Here is a 19,919-nt window from a genome sequence, read left to right as displayed (position 1 = left end):
TTGTACGGAGCGCACCATCTTCGCGTGCAAACTCATTGGCAGTGATGTCCTGGAAAGACGATGAGACACCAACGGTGGCGGAGGTGATTGATAGACTCTGGGATTATGAAACAAATATCTCTTCCTCGCTCGTCTCTGCTGTGGAGTAACTATCCCAAGAGGTCCAGCAACTCAAAGAAGATATGTCCTACTCCCCACCTCTACAGAGTAGTGTCTCAGCCGTTAGGAATAAGCGTCCTTTGGCTCAAAGGAGAGGATACACACCACGGGCCACCCTATGGTTCTACCTGTGTGACCAGGGAGAGGACATGATGAGGTGGGATGGCAAGCCTACCTCAACCGTAGAGGCATGGGTACGTGAACTGCAAGGAAGAACAATCACTCAGGGGTTTCTTCCAGGAAAGCTGCTGTTCAACTTTCCAGTGAACAAGTCCCCAGACAGAGGAGTAGAAGTGCTGATTTCATTTCTGAGTGTAATAGACTCTTGATTCACATTTACAGGAAGTGAGTTGTGACTGCCATGATCAGGACTAGAAGGGCCCTGCCTCCAGCCGGGTGGAGGAAAGGGATACAGGGCTTACTGGACTGTGTGGCACATCTGACCCACAGGAGTATAAAGCTTTAGTGGACACTGGTGCACAGTGCACCTTAATGCAATCAAACTATATAGGGGCAGAACCCATCAGCATTGCTGGAGTGACAGGGGGATCCCAAGAGCTAACTGTATTGGAGGCCGAAGTGAGCCTAACCAGGAATGAGTGGCAAAAGCACCCCATAGCGACTGGCCCAGAGGCTCTGTGCATCCTTGGCATAGACTACATCAGAGGGTATTTCAAGGAGCCAAAAGGGTACAGGTGGGCTTTTGGTGTAGCTGCCTTGGAGATGGAGGAAATGAAACAGCTGTCTGCCTTGCCTGGTCTCTCAAAGGACCCTTCTGTTGTGGGGTTGCTGAAAGTCAAAGAACAACAGGTGTTGATCACCACCACAACAGTGCACCAGCGGCAATATTGCACCGAGATCTCTGATTCCCATCCATAAACTCATTCACCAACTGAGGAGCCAAGGAGTCATCAGCAAGACCCACTCACCCTTTAACAGTCCCATATGGCCAGTGCGGAAGTCTAATGGAGAGTGGAGGCTAACAGTAGACTATCGTGGCTTGAATGAAGTCACTCCACCATTGAGTGCTGCTGTGCCAGACATGCTAGAACTTCAGTACGAACTGGAGTCCAAGGCAGCCAAGTGGTATGCCACAATTGATATTGCTAATTCATTCTTCTCAATCCCTCTGGCAGCAGAGTGCAGGCCACAGTTTGCTTTCACATGGAGGGGCGTCCAGTACACCTGGAATCGACTGCCCCAGGGGTGGAAACACAGTCCTACCATTTGCCATGGACTGATTCAGACTCTACTGGAACAGGGAGAAGCTCCAGAACACCTTCAATACATTGATGACATCATTGTGTGGGGCAACACTGCAGAAGTAGTTTTTGAGAAAGGAGAGAAAATAGTCCAAATCCTTCTGAGAGCTGGTTTTGCCATAAAACAAAGTAAGGTGAAGGGACCTGCATGAGAAATCCAGTTCTTGGGAATCAAATGGCAAGATGGACATCGTCAGATCCCAATGGATGTGATCAACAAAATAGCAGCCATGTCTCCACCAACTAGCAAAAAGGAAACACAAGCTTTCTTGGGCATTGTGGGTTTTTGGAGAATGCATATTCCAAATTACAGTCTGATCGTAAGCCCTCTCTATCAAGTGACCCGGAAAAAGAATGATTTCAAATGGGCCTCTGAGCAACGACAAGCCTTTGAACAGATTAAACGAGAAATAGTTCATGCAGTAGCTCTTGGGCCAGTCCGGGCAGGACAAGATGTAAAAAGTGTGCTCTACACTGCAGCCGGGGAGAATGGCCCTACCTGGAGCCTCTGGCAGAAAGCGTCAGGGGAGACCTGAGGTCGACCCCTAGGGTTTTGGAGTCATGGATACAGAGGGTCCGAAGCCCGCTATACTCCAACTGAAAAAGAGATATTGGCAGCATAGGAAGGGGTTCGAGCTGCTTCAGAAGTGGTTGATACTGAGGCACAGTTGCTCCTGGCACCCCGACTGCCAGTGCTGGGCTGGATGTTCAAAGGAAACATCCCCTCTACACACCATGCCACTGATGCTACATGGAGTAAATGGGTTGCACTGATCACCCAGCGGGCTCGAGTAGGAAACCCCAGTCGCCCAGGAATCTTGGAAGTGATTATGGACTGGCCAGAAGGCAAAGATTTTGGATTATCACCAGAGGAGGAGGCAACACATGCTGAAGAAGCCCCACTGTATAACAAACTGCCAGAAGATGAAAAGCAGTATGCCCTGTTCACTGGTGGGTCCTGTTGCCGTGTGGGAAAGCACCAGAGATGGAAGGCTGCTGTATGGAGTCCTACACGACAAGTAGCAGAAACTGCTGAAGGAGAAGGTGAATCGAACCAGTTTGCAGAGGTAAGGCCATCCAGCTGGCCTTAGACATTGCTGAACGGGAAAAGTGGCCAGTGCTCTCTCTCTATACTGACTCCTGGATGGTGGCAAATGCCCTGTGGGGCTGGTTACAGCAGTGGAAGCAAAGCAACTGGCAGCGTAGAGGCAAACCCATCTGGGCCGCCACATTGTGGCAAGATATTGCTGCCCAGGTAGAGAACCTGGTTGTAAAGGTACGTCATGTGGATGCTCACGTCCCCAAGAGTCGGGCCACTGAAGAACATCGAAACAACCAGCAGGTAGATCAGGCTGCCAAGATTGAAGTGGCTGAGGTGGATCTGGACTGGCAGGATAAGGGTGAACTATTTCTAGCTCGGTGGGCCCGTGACACCTCAGGCCATCAAGGGAGAGATGCAACATACAGGTGGGCTTGTGATTGAGGAGTGGACCTGACCATGGACGCTATTGCACAGGCTATCCACGAATGTGAAACGTGCGCTGCAGTCAAGCAAGCGAAGCGGGTAAAGCCTCTGTGGTATGGGGGATGATGGCTGAAATATAAATATGGGGAGGCCTGGCAAATTGACTATATCACACTCCCACAGACCCGCCAAGGCAAGTGCCGTGTGCTTACAATGGTAGAAACAATGACTGGCTGGCTGGAAACATATCCTGTCCCCCATGCCACTGCCCGGAACACTATCCTGGGTCTTGAGAAACGAGTCCTGTGGCGACATGGCACCCCAGAGAGGATTGAGTCAGGCAATGGGACTCATTTCCGAAATAACGTCATAGACAGCTGGGCCAAAGAGCATGGTATTGAGTGGGTGTATCACATCCCCTATCATGCACCAGCCTCTGGGAAAATTGAACGGTACAACAGACTGTTAAAAACTACACTGAGAGCAACGGGGCGTGGAACATTCAAGCACTGGGATACACATTTAGCAAAAGCCACCCGGTTAGTCAACACGAGGGGATCTACCAATCGAGCTGGCCCTGTCCAGTCAGAAATCCTACATGCTGTGGAAGGGGATAGAGTCCCTGTAGTGAACGTAAAATATATGCTGGGCAAAACAGTCTGGGTTCTTCTTGCCGCAGGCAAAGGCAAACCCATTCATGGGATTGCTTTTGCTCAAGGACCTGGGTGTACTTGGTGGGTGATGCAGGAGGATGGAGAAATCTGACGTGTGTCTCAAGGGAATTTGATTTTGGGCGAAAACAGTCAATGAACTGAAGAGCACAATGCGAACTGCTATATAATATTGTGTGTCGCCTCTGTGTTGTATCAATGATATCATAGTGCAAGCCTCCCAATCTATGGAGGGTAAACTGTGAAACAAGCAAAGTGCAGCAGTGATGGAACATTGACTGACTTGGTATGCAGCAACCCAACACCACACACACCATCTCTCCTGCCCTGAGAGACTAATACGACAGATGGAGCCCAGAGTCATGGACTGGGTGAACTTACATTCACATTTTACAGGGAAGGTCCATGGACTAAGGGAATGATGTCTGTGTATTTTGTTAAAGGATGGAAAGGGGAGGGGTGGTGGTTGGTAAGGTTGTATTGGATGGTATGGGACCTGGGCGTGGTGTAAATGGTATGGAATAAAGCGTTGAGAATGTGCTGGTTTTAGCTGAGAAGGGGTTCATTCTTTTCACTGTGGTGGTTGGGTACCTTTTCAGCTTCCTGTGCTCTGCTGCGTAGGTGGGAGGCTGAGAGGGGCGGGGCCACGGGCAGGGACTGGCCAATGGGATGTTCATTCCTCCTCCCCTCCCCGGGTTTCGAGCCTCTCATTATTTTGTTTTCCATTGCATTTTGTTGTGTTTTGTTTTGTTTTTTTTTAATTTTAATCATTAAACTGTTCTTATCTCAACCCACGAGCATTACACTTCTGATTCTCTCCCCCGTCCCACTGGTGGGGGAGTGAGTGATCAACTGTGTGGAGCTGAATTGCCAGCCAAACCACAACACTGAGAGTGGTACAAAATACCTGTCATAGATCTGCATCACCATATAGCTGCAAACAGCCCAGTGACTTTTCTCCTTGAAGAGAAATTACCTTCAAGGAGTATTGGATTTGTATAGTAACACTCTCATTATACATAATTCAGCTGTTCTTTTACAGGGTCAATCATTTAGATGATACCTTGATGAATGAGGTATTCATATTTATACTTGAAGATCAAATTTACTTGAAGTTCATTCCAGACAGATGATGACTGGTCAGTGACTGATATGTGCATACAAGCAAATAAATGAGTTATACCATGTCACTTTGGAGTATAAAAAAAAGTCCTGTGTAGTGGACTGCAGGGTGAAAACTGATACTGAGAAAGAAGTGTAAGTGTTTTGTCATCTTGTATATTTCTGGATTTGGATATTTTGTTCTGTTGTGGTTTTCTTCCTTGGCTGTTAGTATGTTTTGTAAATTGTACAGTACATCAGAACTGGGATTTACTGGAGTATCAAATTCTGTTGGTTTTATGCCCTTACTCAGAATTTTACTTTACAGGTGTGTATATATACCAAGTATATTCCAATGTAGACACCTCAAAGATCCATTCAGCTGTTTACTGCTAACGTGTAACCTTGGATTCACCAGATGGCTCCTAGGTGTTATATGTGTAGTAAATATTTGAGGCATGCAAGTATGTCAAAATTCTCTTGAGCAAATGTTTGTAGAAACAGTATAGCAAAACCTCTGAAAATCTGTTTTATTTCTGCATGTGAGTCATCTCACTAAAGAAAATTTTCTTCTGCTTCGCAGGGCTGTGTACTCTCAAAATTCAAGTCAACCATCTTGAACTACTCTGGCTGACATACCAGTAAAGTTCACCCTGAGACACTAACTTAACGTGCAAAGTTTACATTATGTGAAACTGCACAACATCATGGCTTTGCTAGGATTAGGCTTGGAGTAATTCAGACCAGCAGACTTGAATTTTAGGTGCCTTTGGCAGAGAACTTCCCCCCCCCCCCCCCCCACAGCTTTGATACTACAGAATGTTGAAAAAGACATCTTAAATTTCACTAATTCTTTAGTATTGGTACAGTTTTAATTGCCTTGTAAATGAAATGCTTTAATGCTAGGATAAATCCCTTATATATGGGTTTGCTGAAGTTTCAGGGACGTCTCTATGATAGCCTCATTGCTGCTCATGTGCTGCAGGAACCCTGTACTCCTGTCGGCCTATCAAGAAGGCTGTCCCCTGAGACCTCATTTTGGCAGATCATTTCAGAGACTGTCCTTTGTTTTAACACTATCCTTTGCTCTGCTTTGTAGGAGCTTGTCTAAATCAGAATAAACTGGTGTGGTTTTGTTTGTGGAGTTTCAAAAACTCTGTTCTCTTCCTTGTAGTAATGCATGAGGAGAGGCAAAGAAGAAACAGTAAATCCTGATTGTTGACAGTGAAGGATCAGGTTTTCATACCACTTAGTACGACCAGCTCTACGGCTAGTGTCTGACTGTGGAAGAGCTACATGATGAGGATTATGAATGTTATTTCCGTGTTGCTTATGTTACTGAAGTTTTGCTATTTAGAAGACTTCCTATGGTTCAGATAAATGTAATGAAACCAGTTTGTATTGGATGATTGTGTAATCGATATATACTGTTCTCTAAACCACTGCAGTGTTCTTAAAATTAGCAAAGTTCACATACATGTGCTTTTCCCCTTGGTATGCTTCTAATATAACTCTCTTGACAGCTTTTTATTTAAAAGGGGGTACAAAGTTGTGTATCATCATAACTTATATTCATAGTTTTTTCCTAGCAATATAATCTTACTAAATGCCCTATAAATATTTACATGGTTTAGAGTTGTTTCACTGCTTCATTTTGAAGGTATGTAATATTGGCTCCTTGTATAGGGAAGCACTTCATGAATGAAAACCCAATCAGTGCTTTTGACTTGGGAGGGTGCTATTAGAAAGCATGAATGGTAGGAAATAGCATACGATTGAACTATATCTATGGTATATCCTACTTATAGCAAATTTGAGTATTTTCCCAAAGATTTTCTTTATTATTTTGGAAGTCACAAAACGTGTTCATCCAGTAACAGTCCTGATGGTTTCTACAGTCTGATTTGTGTAGTCTGTAAAATAACATCTTGACTAAATATTTGCTTAAAAAAAGGATTAAGTAAAATGAACTCTGAAATCATGACAAAGGTGAGTATCTGAATTGTGTAGATATCCAGTTGAGAATGCCCTTTAGTTTTCATGAGATAAGCTTGTGTCAGAATTTAGGTAGAGGTGCACACTGGCATAATGTGGCATGTGATTTTTGTCAAGGAGATGCTGCTTATTTTCAGAAGTAATGAGACTATACTTAAGCTTAAATCTTCCTGCTTTTGCACCTGCCATAAATTTCAATAAATATTGAGCCTGAGGACACGTGGACTCCTAAGAGTGCACTCAAACTTACTGTAATTCAGAGAAGTGCATGTTTAGAAGCACAGAGTTAGGGGGAAAATAGGGGGTTTTTCCTAACTGACCTTTCACCAGCTGCTTGGCTAGCTGGTTTTCTCTGAGAAGCAGCTGAGACAGTTTGTGTAAAGAAGCGGTTGCTTATTTGCCCATGATCTACAAGATATCAAAAGCATGACACTCACATTCTTCTGAATGTGATGATGACTTTAGCTGCCCTTCTTTCACTTTGAGCAATTGGCCTCTCTGTATTTTAATTTTTAGCATATGACTTTGTTTTTAGACACTGTAAAGCTTTTCAGTTTTTCCCAAAATCTTCGTGCAAGTTCTGAGAACTAATTTTGTCACAGACTACTTCCAGTTGTGAGAATTTGGTCAATACCAGTAGCTAGAAGCATCACTCTTTCCATCTTCAGGCACCATTCTCTGGGATAAGCATGACCAGAAACAAACATAAGTAATGCAACTTGTTTTTTCAAAATGTAAAAATGTTGATACTTAGCAGGGAATAACCTGCCACACCATGTCATTGGGTAGAGCAGCTGAGAACAGTCGGTACATACAGGATGTAAGTATTGACTTGAATGAGACCAAATTCTTCAAGCACTTCTCTTGAAGAAATTTGCAAATCTCGAAATGGTAGTTTGCTATTCCTAAGCTATTTAATTTATTTAATAAGTTCTTCTGTGCTCAGTTTAAGCATTCTAGATAGCTCAAACTTGTCACTGTCAGTATTACAGCTGTAGAGGTGTTTCCACGTGTCTGGGTACTAGGGTGGAACTTCAGTCATTCTTCCTGAAGCAGAAATTGTTTCCTATTAAAACTTGTCTCTAAATTGATTTTGTGTGGATTTGATTGTTTTTTTTACCATTGATAGTTGCATTTTAACAACTTCTGTCTAGTATATAATCGTGAATGCCACTGAAAGTGTGGATGTAAAGATGTTTATAAACACCAGTGGACTGGTGATCTTCATTTTGTTTTAGAAATAACTAACTTATATTAGTTGGTGCATCATTTTCTTGCCACTGTTTAGCCTTGAGACTTTAATATCTACATAAACAAAATAAAGCTAATAATGAAAACAAGCCACCATTGCTTTGCTAGTTTGAAAGTTTGTTTTTATATTAAATGACTGAATTTCATTGGTGTCACAGCTAATAAAATTAACTGTAATTGCTTGCAATGCATAGTTGAATGTTAGCTTTCATATCTCCCCCCTGCCCTCATCTTCTGTCTCCTTCCTTTTTTCATGTCAATATTTACAGCAGAATTACCATCTTTCATAATTAGGTCATGTATTTGACAGTTGCACCTAATGTTTTGACATACACCATGACATTCTCTACCTATGTGTATTTTAAGTCTAGGAAAAAAATAGTCTCTTATAAAGACAGCTCCTGAGACAGATGAAGTATACAAAGCTGCTTCTTTCTTTTTCCTCATTAGGAAGTATTGATGAAGATGTTGTGGTAATTGAAGCATCCTCCACTCCCCAGGTCACTGCTAATGAAGAAATAAATGTTACCTCAACAGACAGTGAAGTCGAGATTGTCACAGTTGGTGAAAGCTACAGGTGAGTCTTGAATCTCTTTGTATTAATACAGTTTTTCTTGACTCCCAAGTTCGTCACAAGGCTCTTTATCATTAAAAGCCCACAAGGTGACATCACAGAAATTCTATGCAGGATGCATACTATGCATTTTTGTTTAAAAAAAAAACCCCAAACAGCAGAAACACCCAAAAAACCAAAATGCCAAACAAAGAAACAGACACAAAAACCCAAACCACAGTTTTGCCAAAACTTGACAATATGACTAACCTGGAGTTGTTGAGGTGGCTGTAGTTAGTGTGACTGATGGGTAGAATTTTGGGGAAGCAAAGCTGTGCAGTGAGATCCTAGAGAGAGCAAGTTTAGGCTGAGCTGACTATCTAGGGATTAGCTGCACATTTCTCATGAAAACATCGTTCTTTTTTGAAGCTGCTGCTCTGTATGCTTTCCTGTTTTTCCATGCTTTTCTGGAAGTTTTGTTCCATATTTGTCAGATTTTTCAGATTCTATTGAAGTAGACTTCCTTTAAGAAGAAGACAATTTCAAGTTATGTGCATGGGACTGTTGGAGATGGCTGCCTGTTATGTATGTTTTCATATTTGTGGTCGTGAAGACAAAATTGTAGAATATGAAAACTGACTATCCATTCTTTTATCAAATAATGACAAAGGAGCAATAGACAGTAAATTTTGCAAACTTTCTGTTTGTTATCAGATAGTGCTTTTGCTATGCAATTTTAATCTAAAATAACAGACAAGTTTTCCTGCAAAAATCACTTTTAGTGGAATAAATATCACATTGAACAAAACAATTTTGTGTTTAAGACAAATGTGTTCATAATGCAGATTTCATGAACACTTGGAACTAACTAAACTTCTTGTTAAACTGGCACACAAAGGATGTCATGCTCACAAAAACATGCAACCTGAATCTATAGCAAAGAGAAAATGGGGAGAGATAAGAGAAATCAACATTTTAAAAAATTCATTTCTTCAACGTTTATTTATATTTCTTTCTGTTTAAAAGAAAAAAGCTGCAGAATCAACATGCTCTGTCTTGAGATGATTAGAAACATTTCTAGAAATAATTGTTTTATCTACATGAATGTCTCTCAGAATAGTCATTAAACCTTGTGAAACAACATGTATGCTTGAAAGGACTTGAGCTAAATCAAGTTAATGCCTCTTAACTTGCATGTAAAGCTTTAAAGGGTAAAAAATTAGGCTAGATGAAAGTGACAGTGCTTATAGAACATTAATTCAAGTCTGATTAAAGACAGATAAGATGCTTTTGAAAAATAAGCAGCTTTTTCACTTCCTAGCATCAATAAGAAATGTTTTGGTTATAAGCCATAAAAGACTTGAAAAAATTACTTCTTTATTCCCTTATCTTTTGCAATGCTACAGCCAAAATGGCAACAGCAACCTACCCCCCCCCCCCCCCCCCCCCCCTTTTTATTGATTTTAGTGGTGTCTTTACTGGTGACTTAAGTGAGAAGGAGATTAATCCAAGGGCACTTTTTTTGCCTGTTCAGTTTGTTAGACCTTCTAACATGCAGATTTCTCAAAGGCACTTATCTTTTTTAAGATCATAACAGAATGGTCAAATTAAGTTTTTCTCTTTATTTACTGTACTTGCTCTCAACTGTTGAGAAAAGACAGCACTCTGAAAATGTTCAGCTGAAAACTTTTTGAGAAGATTAAATAAAGTTTTATTTTGTTAAATATGTTAAAAAAATATATAGTAAGAAAACAATTCCAGGAAGTTTGCTATGAGGAGGAAGAGTCTTAAATTCAAATCTTGAGCCTGAAATGTCACGAGCATATAAACTAGTCTTTTATACTTGGAACATAGAGTACTTCCTATGCAGGTTTTCCTGTTTCAAGCATATTAGTTTTGCCAACCACAGCATAAGGAACAAAGGCAAATCTTGGACGTCTAAATGGTAATTCAGTAAAAAATTATAAATACAAATGCTGTAAGCAAACTGAACATTATGAAGCTTATTTACCAAACTCAATACTGTTCAGAGCAAAATAAATGGTTATTTTCATTCTTTATAACTTGTGTACAGATGAGAGAGGTTACTGTATTTTTTTTTAAAGGCAGAAGTGTATTTTTGGATGGAAGTAAAAAACCAAAAAAGTTAAGTCCCATCAGAAATGCAGAAGTGTCTTTTGACACTTCATAGTACTGCTAGCTTTTTTCTGTGAAAGCTGAGGGTAAGCTTTTATGCTTATTACATACATTGAATACTCTAGAACTACCACTTGTATTTTTTTTTCAAAACTCAATTATTAGTTGAAGAGCAGTATATATTGCCATATTAATATATGGACTTACAGAATGCAAATTAATAGTAGTGAAAAAGATTGTAGATTTGAAAAAGTTTACTTAAATTCTGGAGCCTGTAACTTTGACACTTGACTTTATACAAAGCATTCTGCAGGGAAGTTGCAACTTTACACCTGATGGTTTAAAAAAACTTAAAATTCTGAAGTGTTGATCTTGACCTTACTAAATGAAAGATGAATCTAATAGTAGGCTCTAAATTTAAGATGTGGTGAGAATCTACGGTTGAAGTGTTTAATCCCTCTCTTCTTAAATCCTCCTTTCAGTCATACAAAGTTTTTTTGTGGAAGAGAAGAAAACTACTGGAAGAAAGAAGGAAGCCAGCATTCTCCAGACAATACACCTGGTTTCCATAGAAACTCAAAATTTGTGTTTAGACTGGCTCTCTGACTTCTCTGATTAAGAAAAAGCTGTTAAGATCTGGTTGAGCATTGTCTTAGCATTAAACGGACCAAACAACTTGGTTGTATATACTTCAGAGGTGGACTAACGTAGTCATTTTGAAATTACATGGACTCAGCCACCGACTAAATCTACACAGCACCATATAGCTAACATATTCATTAGTCATTCAGAATAATGTCCTATTTAATCATAACAGGGAAATAATGACCCAGACCTCTAACTTTAGATTGTTTCAATTCATTAGTCCTTTTTCTCCACCTCCATCTTTGCTTGAAATCAAAGATGTTTCAGACTCTTGAACTTTCTCACCGTACAGTTGTATGCTAGGCCTTATTTCTTTTAGTCTCTGGTTTGCTGCTTTGTCCTGTTGTCTGCTTGTTCTTTTGTGCAAGAAGGCATCCAAAGAAATTTCTTATTGTTGAATTTACAGCTTGCATGGAAAACCAAAAATACAGGTAGTGCACTGGTTTTATTATGAAGCTGGAGTTCCTGTAAGAGAACTAAACACTGACAATTCTGCATACACTTCCACAGCTAATTTCTCCTCTCCTTTACTACCAAACCTGAGGCGCTCTCATGAAACTTAAGTCTTCATCTTCCCTTCACCTTCAGCTAATTAAGCAGGAGATGAGACCTTAACCTCTCCTTGTGCCACGAGATAGTAATAGTAAAGTTTTTACAGAGGTTTTGGAGGTGAATTTCATTCTGGAGTGTTAGTAGGACACGCACAAACCATACAAATATCAATTTGGACATTATGTAAATCCAGACTTCAAAGAAAATGTGCTTCTTGAACCAACCCAGTCTTTAAATTACAGTGACTACTGAAGCAGAGTTGAAGTGTAAGCCAGTTGAGAAGACTGCAGCAAGCATGCTTTTTGCACTACAAGAAAATATGTTAATCTTTGTTAGTGAGTTACACAGATGAGGTGAAGGCAGTACAGGCAGAACAGAAACGTAGACTGGGCTCCATGGTGATTTGTGCAGTGGGTTTTGTTTTTCAGTGAAGTCATTCCATTTTCTTCACATTTTCCTCTTCTGACTTTCTGAAGTCTGAGTACATTGTTTTTCCAAATTGGAAAATAAGAGCCACTTGATTTAAGTAAATACTAGAGGGTCAAAGCTGTTTGAGAGTGAACTGGTAAAGACAATACTGTAAAAATATCCTTCCCTTAATTAAAGGCAATATCCTCTGAACTTAAACTCCAAAGCATCATTGATTTGAGGGTTTGGGTTTGTAAGGCTAAATTGAATAGAATGGGTGCTTAGTGTTACACTACGGAGATAAAACCATTCCTTTCCTTAGGTATGGTTACAGGGTTATGATTTCCTCTCCTCAAGCTACATATCATTCAATTAAGTATTACACAAAGCTGTGTTTGTCCTTAGAGGAGAGCGGGGGAAATAATATTCAAGAGACAACTCCACAGATTTTGTGCTTTTTAGGACATTTTGGAAATTTTAAATTAAAATATAGAAATTATCCTCTGAAAATATTCTGTCACAAGTTAACATGCAAAAGAACACTTCTGTCATCATTCATAGATCTGTTGTTTCAGACTGCATAGGAATAGTATTCGATTTGGAGACTGTTCATGTACTATTAACAAAGCTAAAATACACATCAGATATAATTGGTGCCTGACTGTGGTTGTAGGGTTTCACAATGAATTTTTTATAATTTACCTGTATGTATTTCATAGGAACATGGTTTAAAAACCTTTAAACTCTACCTGTTGGGTATTTGCCGTTATGTAACATAGTACAGGCTGCAGTGATGCTTGCAAGTACACATCTAGTGAATGTGGAGTAGTGAGGTATTTCAACATAACAAAATGCTTTTCTAATAATAATAAACAAATACATAGTTTCTCAAACAGTGAGGAGAAGAATTTAATAATGGCAAAATGTAGGTCAATACTTAAGGTATTATGTGTTTTAAGGTCTCGTTCAACACTTGGACACGCAAGATCACACTGGGGACAAAGCTCTAGTTCTCATGCTGCACGACCTCAAGAGCAGCGGAACCGCAGCAGGATTTCCACAGTCATACAGCCACTGAGACAGAATGCAGCAGAAGTAGTGGACCTTACGGTGGATGAAGATGGTAAGTTGCATTGGTCTGAGAAATCTCTTCCTTTTTCAGAAGCAGGATGATCAGTGTAAGGGGAGTGGAACAATTGTATCGCTTATAACATACCATTCTATGAAAAAGTCTAATTCTAAACAAACTAATTTTCAAGCCTGTCAGAAAATTCTCTTGCAGCTTTCCTTTTAAAACTAAAAGTTTAGTGATCCCCAGGGGGGTCCACCAGATGTAATTTTTCTTCCAAAATAGATTTGGGCATGTGTCAGAGGGCTGACTCACCAGGCAGAAATTACAGAACAGGTTGGAAATACTTCTTTAAAAATATGCACTTACTTTGGTACAACACTATAAAAGGAAAATCTATCACTGCTTCTGATATGGAATATTTACTATTCTTTCAGGCCTTGGAATAAAAATAATTTAAAAACAAACCAAACAAAAACAACCAAACACCAAACCCTGAATTAGCAAAGTACGTTAGGCTTCGGAAGCTGTAACCTTACATTTTTTCCTGATGTTAAAGCCTACTGGCACTTAGTAAGTCTCTTCCTGCTGAAAATCGTAAGAGCAACTTCCAGGTATTGCCAGAAGTTGAGAGAAGGAAAAACTAAAGCTCATGTATGTTTTTGCAGGTTTGTTTTTTATGTTGGTGGTTTGGGGGATTTCTTGGGCGCATAGTACTTTTAATGTTTATCAGAAGCCTTGACCTGTTGGAGTTTCATCCCTGAGTGTGTTGCAAGCTAGTATCTTGCAATATCTTATTGTTCAAGTTGTCTTGATTTTTGGGGTGGGATGGAGAGCTGGAAGGCTTTGGAATTGGTTTTGGTTGTTTGATGGTTTTCAAAGAAGAGGATGCGTTGATTTACAAATTCTTTTCTTCATGGATTTACTACTAAATATCCCAACAACTCTATGATTGAATGGGATTAGGAATCTATTGATTTAATTTAGCCTTTAAACTCATATTATAGAATTTAGTCTTAAATTCAGGAACAAATTCTTGTAAAAAAGATGATTGCTGAATGAACTTTTAAATCTGTAATGTATATGTTTTAAGACTAACTGCCTCCCCCCAGAGTAAATACCTTTCTAAGATGAGTCTTCCAGGATTTCATGGATATTATTTTTGAGTTTAGGCATGAAATTTCACACACGATCTGATGTAAAATGATAAAAATTCTGAATTAACACTTTTACAAGGCAGCTACAGATTTTATCATAACTTTACTGATGTCTTCAAACATATTGGTCTTAAAACTTTGCTGGCTACTTCCATGAGCATAAGGATCATATCTCCATCTATCTTCGTGGATTAATGTCTGTGAAGTGTGTTGAAATTAAGTTTCTCTTAACTAGTAGTTTGAGAGTGACCAGGCTCACTGGCTCTTACTGGTTTAGGGCAGAAACAGAACTGTCTGTATTTGCTGATGGTGAGTCAAAACAGTGACAGGCTAGCCAGGCGATTGAGGCTGATAGAATTGAGATTTGTCTGATTGCAGGACAGCTTTCAGGATGTTTTAGTGCCCAGTCTTGAGCACTCTGTGATCACATATCAATGTTAGGCTATACGTGTTCTATGTATTTGCTGGGTTTTTTTCTGAATTTAAATATTACTGTATTTCTCCCAAAATGTTTTCCTTTAAATAAAACTAGTGTATTGGAATATCAGATCAAAATCCAAAGGAATTTAAATGTAGGTATCAGATCTTGTTTGTTGGGTTTTTTTAATGTGATGAGTTGGAAGACTTGCAAGAAGGGAGATATGTTTATTCCCTTGCTCACTGAGTTGCTAGTATACCTTCTTAGATATAGAGAGGAATCTTGAAAACTAGTCATATTTATTTTGAGACTTTGTGTAAGTGAAGTATTTGATATATCCTGATCCTTTTTTTTCCCCTGATATCCATGCAGAAATCTTTATTAGAAAAAAGAAAGAGTGCTTTCTGGTTATAATTTCCTTTTATGGAATCTGATATTCATAGAATCGTTAAGGTTGGAAAAGACCTCTAGGATCAGGAAATCCAACCGTCAAACCATCACTAACATATATTCTAAACCATGCCCTGAGGTACTATGTCTACACATCTTCTAAGTACCTCCAGGGATGCCAATTCCACCACCTCTCTGGGCAGCCTGTTCCAATGCCTGACCACTCTTTCAGTAAATAAATTTTTCCTAATATCCAATCTAAACCTCCTCTGATGCAACTTGAAGCCATTTCTTCTTGTTGTATTGCTAGTGACCTGGGAGAAGAGACCTCCTTTCAGGTAGTTGTAGAGAGCGATAAGGTCTCCCCTCAGCCTCCTCTTTTCCAGACTAAACCACCCCAGTTCCCTCAACCTCTCCTCATCAGACTTGCTCTCCAGACCCTTCACCAGCTTCGTTGCCCTTCTTTGGACGCACTCCAGCAACTCAGTGTCCTCCTTGTACTGAGGGGCCCAAAGCTGCACACAATATTCAAGGTTACGGCCTCACCAGTGCCGAGTACAGGGATACAATCACTTCCCTATTCCTGCTGGCCACACTGTTCTTGATACAAGCTAGGATGCTGTTGGCCTTCTTGGCCACCTAGGCACACTGCTGGCTCATGTTCAGGTGGCTGTCCACCAGCAAACCCAGGTCCTTCTCTGCCATGCAGCTTTCCAGCTACTCTTCCCCAAGCCTGTAGCATTGCATGGGGCTTTTGTGACCAAAGAGCAGGACCTGGCACTTGGCCTTGTTCAACCTCATGCAGTTGGCCTTGGCCCACTGATGCAGCCTGTCCAGGTCCCTCTGTTGGCCGTTCCTACCTTTGAGCAGATCAACACTCCCGCCCAACTTGGTGTCGTCTGCAAACTTACTGAGGGTGTGCTCAATCCCCCCATACAGATCATTAATAAAGATATTAGACAAGACTGACCCCAACACCGAGCCCTGGGGAACCCCGCTTGTGACTGGCCGCCAACTGGATTTAGCTCCTTTCACCACAACTCTATGGGCGTGGCCATCCAGCCCGGTTTTACCCAGTGAAGAGTATACCTGTCCAAGCCATGAGCCGCCAGCTTCTCTAGGAGGATAATGTGGGAGACGGTATCAAAGGCTTTTAGGATTCCTAGTCATGTCATTGCCTTGTCAGTAATTAGAGAGGAATTTCAAACTTAGTCAAAGGCAGGCTCTTTCAAAACTAAATTTGAATTATGCCACCAAGTATCTTTTACAATTCTAACCTGTTTACAGTTGTGTAGTAAAGAACAAGATTTATCATGTGTTTGGTGTATTTCCCTGGATCCAGTTGAGAATATTGTTTACTACTATGTTTACAATGTGGAGAATGAATATGTATGTACTTTTATTAAATCCGTATTTGTTAAATCTGCTTTCAATGTGTACTGAGACTAGAAACCAAGTCTATCTTGTTACAGCCTTTAGTGCTATGCATCTAGAATGACTGAAGTTTGTAAAGTAGTACTGCTCGTTTAGATCTCATTATGCTGTTCTTGGTTATCTAAAAGTTTTCCTGTGCTTTGTAGGCATTAAAAAAAATAAGGGTAGTACTTAATCATAGTTTGCCTGTGGGTTCATGAAAGATTGCAGCGTTTTCATCATAAAGTACAAAAATACTTTCACTTCCTTTCTAGTAGTGTTTTATTCAGTTAAATAAAACTTGGGATTTGGGAATTGATTTTATATTAATTTTTAAAATTTGAATGTATTAAAAAAAGAAAATATGATAACTTTCTTTTTCCACACATGACTGAAACAATTAACTTTTCTATCTGTCAGGGTTTTGTGTTTCAACTTTCTTAGCATCTGGCAAGACCAGAATTGAGAATTTATTGTAAAATAATAAAAAATCCCCAGCAGCTTTTAAAGCTTAAAGAACCTGAAAGCTTTTTTGTTTCACTAGAGCCAACAGTTGTGCCAACTACATCAGCTAGAGTGGAGCCACAGGTCGTGAATTCTGCTTCCAGTAACAGTTCTAGTACATCTACCTCAGAGCACGCCTCTGATGCAGCTCCAAACATCTTGAACAGCCAGCCCTCTGCAGCACCAGAGACGACTTCTAGTCTTCCCAGTGGCGGCACTGCTGGTAATTCAGCTGGAGGTACAGAAAAAGAGAGCTTTCTAAACTGTTGTGTTGCCTCCTAGTACAAAGGAGGTAGCCAAAGTTAATCGACATTCTCTAGATGAAATGGCATGTGAACTTTTAGTACTAGATGTAATGGTAATAAGTTGCAGATTCTTGTAATCTCAAAAGATCATTGATTTGTCCCAAAAGATGAAGGAAGTTGTGCTGTAGCCTTCTGCTTTTACGTATCGGAATGATTTGGTTATACCTAATGAACCACATCCTTGCTTTCTGAGGAGGTAGAATGCAGTTCACAGGGAATTAAGTCTTCCACAGCAGTGTATTACAGGATTGGGGTTTTAAATATGTATTGTAAGGAAGTGAAGGATGTATATAGATTTCCTTGAACCTGCTCCTGTAGATTACTTCACTAGAAGCCCATCTATACAGATCTATATAGATACTGACCTATAATAGAGCTATATATACAGGTAGCACTCATCTCTGAAACACAGGTGCTCTGCCCCTATCTGCAAGTCAGGTGGGGTACAAAAAACCTGAGCTGATCACAATTGCACAAGAATTTGAGGTCTCTGCACTCTAACCACAGGGACAATATTTCCTCCTTTCCCTACTGATAATATGTCTTAAATTAGTGGAATAAGGCAAGTATCAGTTCGCGTCTTCTAGTGGTTGCCATGAGTACATCTACCTGAACCATTTAGTTTTGGTTCATTTGGCAAATATAGCTAAATCCTCTTTTTTTGTATCCAATTTGTTTTGTTTTAGTCTAGATCTGTTTTTCAGTTGGTTAATTAGTTCATGATGAAGTACAATTTTTTTTCAATTTAAGATACTGCTTTACAGTGATTGGCTTTACTAATTTCTTTCACTTCAATATTAACTTTCTTTATCTTCAAGACGATTTAAGAAGAACTGCATCTAATACGACACTGGAAACTGGCCCTCCTGCCATGCCAAGGTTACCATCTTGCTGCCCTCAGCATTCTCCTTGTGGAGGACCTTCACAGACTCATCATGCATTGGGGCACCCACATACAAGCTGCTTTCAGCAGCATGGCCACCACTTTCAACATCACCACCACCACCACCACAACCCTCACCCAGCTGTTCGACTATCTCCTTCATTTAGTGACTCCAGCTGTCCTGTTGAAAGGCCTCCTCCAGTGCCTGCACCTTGTGGAGCAAGCAGCAGTTCTGGCACCAGTTACCATGACCAGGCATGTTTAATTCTTGTGACTCTCCCTTTGTGATTTCAAATTGTTACAGATATGAGAGAATAGAATAGGATGCTGAATTGTGGGTTATTTTCTTGTTCTGTAGCAGACATTATAGAAGGGAACTGGAAGGAAAATTTCAGCTATAATATATGGACACAAAAATTTGAAATTTTACAGAAAGTCATAATCCAACAAGTAACCATTGACAGCTGACATCCTTTTGATGACTGTAAGATGACAGTGGCTGTTTAAGCAAACCAAACATAAATACCCTGAAATATACTCTGCTGATCATAGCAGTTTTGCAGTGCAAATAATTGAGCTGCTTTAAGTGAATAAAACATCAAGTCTAATGTTCTGTTTATAAAAGGTATGAGAGAGTTGTTCTTCTAAAAGCATTGTTTTTTAAGACTTTTTCAGTAACTAAAATCATAGCTCTAAAACAATATGGTTATAAGTAAGAACGATACTGTGCAAACTTAATTTACAACATGCAGAACTATCAATTTGTTTTCTATTTTAAGTGTAATACATTAGGCAGAACTGAAAACGTTAAAGATTGGGTTTTGCCTCCAAATATTTCAATGCAGGTAGCTCCCATATACTCACTGATTAATCTGTCACAGGGTTTTTGGTTTGTTTTTAAAGAGTCTGGTATAATGAATTCGGTCTCCTTCATGAGATTCAAGAACTTAGGAATAAGAAATCTTAACCATATCTAAAGAATGTTCCAGAATTGAGCCTTAAAACCTAAAAATTTGGGTCCCAGTTGCTTGTAGTAGTGTTTACTTTTTTACCGCATTACGTTTGAGGGTGACTTTGTTTTCAATGTCTGAAGAACTGCTTGAAAAAAGATGGTTTGTTTACGCAGCAGGCGTTGCCAGTGGACTTAAGCAGCAGTGGTATAAGAAGTCATGGAAGTGGTGCTTTTCATGGAACATCTGCTTTTGACCCCTGCTGCCCTGGTTCTTCATCTCGAACTGCAATTTATGGGCATCAGGCTGCTGCTGGCCCAAGCCAGTCGATAACAATAGATGGATATGGATCAAGTATCGTTGCGCAGCCACAGCCCCAACCACCTCCTCAGGCATCGCTCTCTTCCTGTCGGCATTATATGCATTCTCCTTGTAAGTACTAATAAGTACTGGGTACCTGGTGGGGCAGGAAATCAAACAAACGAGAAAAGAGCTTCCCTGACAACATATGAAAATTCTTTACTATCTGCTTGCTTTGATCTTAGAACTGGTCTAGCAAAATACTTATTAAGAAATGGTTTTAAACAGTTCAGCTTGCATAGAGGATTTGAACAGGATCACAGTGAAGTTAA

The 19,919-nt window shown here is 40.0% G+C and overlaps 1 protein-coding gene across 14 annotated transcripts in view; it reads left to right on the top strand.

Annotated features, from left to right (window-relative positions):
- Window positions 1-19,919, top strand: part of RNF111 (ring finger protein 111) — a 63,054-nt gene that overhangs the window by 25,247 nt on the left and 17,888 nt on the right. For 11 of the 14 annotated variants that reach the window (XR_012661677.1, XR_012661675.1, XR_012661676.1 and 8 more), the window contains exons 3-7: window positions 8,355-8,481; window positions 13,158-13,321; window positions 17,190-17,387; window positions 18,273-18,592; window positions 19,464-19,719. Coding sequence is in view for 11 of the 14 variants with exons in the window: in XM_075100239.1 (XP_074956340.1) it covers window positions 8,355-8,481; window positions 13,158-13,321; window positions 17,190-17,387; window positions 18,273-18,592; window positions 19,464-19,719 (1,065 nt within the window). In the remaining 3 variants the exon portion in view is untranslated. The remainder of the gene's footprint in view (window positions 1-8,354; window positions 8,482-13,157; window positions 13,322-17,189; window positions 17,388-18,272; window positions 18,593-19,463; window positions 19,720-19,919) is intronic. The other 3 variants (XM_075100233.1, XM_075100229.1, XM_075100230.1) reach the window with 2 other exon arrangements.

This window comes from Phalacrocorax aristotelis, chromosome 7 (assembly GCF_949628215.1).
Source record: "Phalacrocorax aristotelis chromosome 7, bGulAri2.1, whole genome shotgun sequence".
Classification (NCBI taxonomy): Eukaryota; Metazoa; Chordata; class Aves; order Suliformes; family Phalacrocoracidae; genus Phalacrocorax; species Phalacrocorax aristotelis.
The sequence above is the reverse complement of the archived record's forward strand: the minus strand, read 5'-3'. Positions and strand labels throughout refer to the sequence as shown.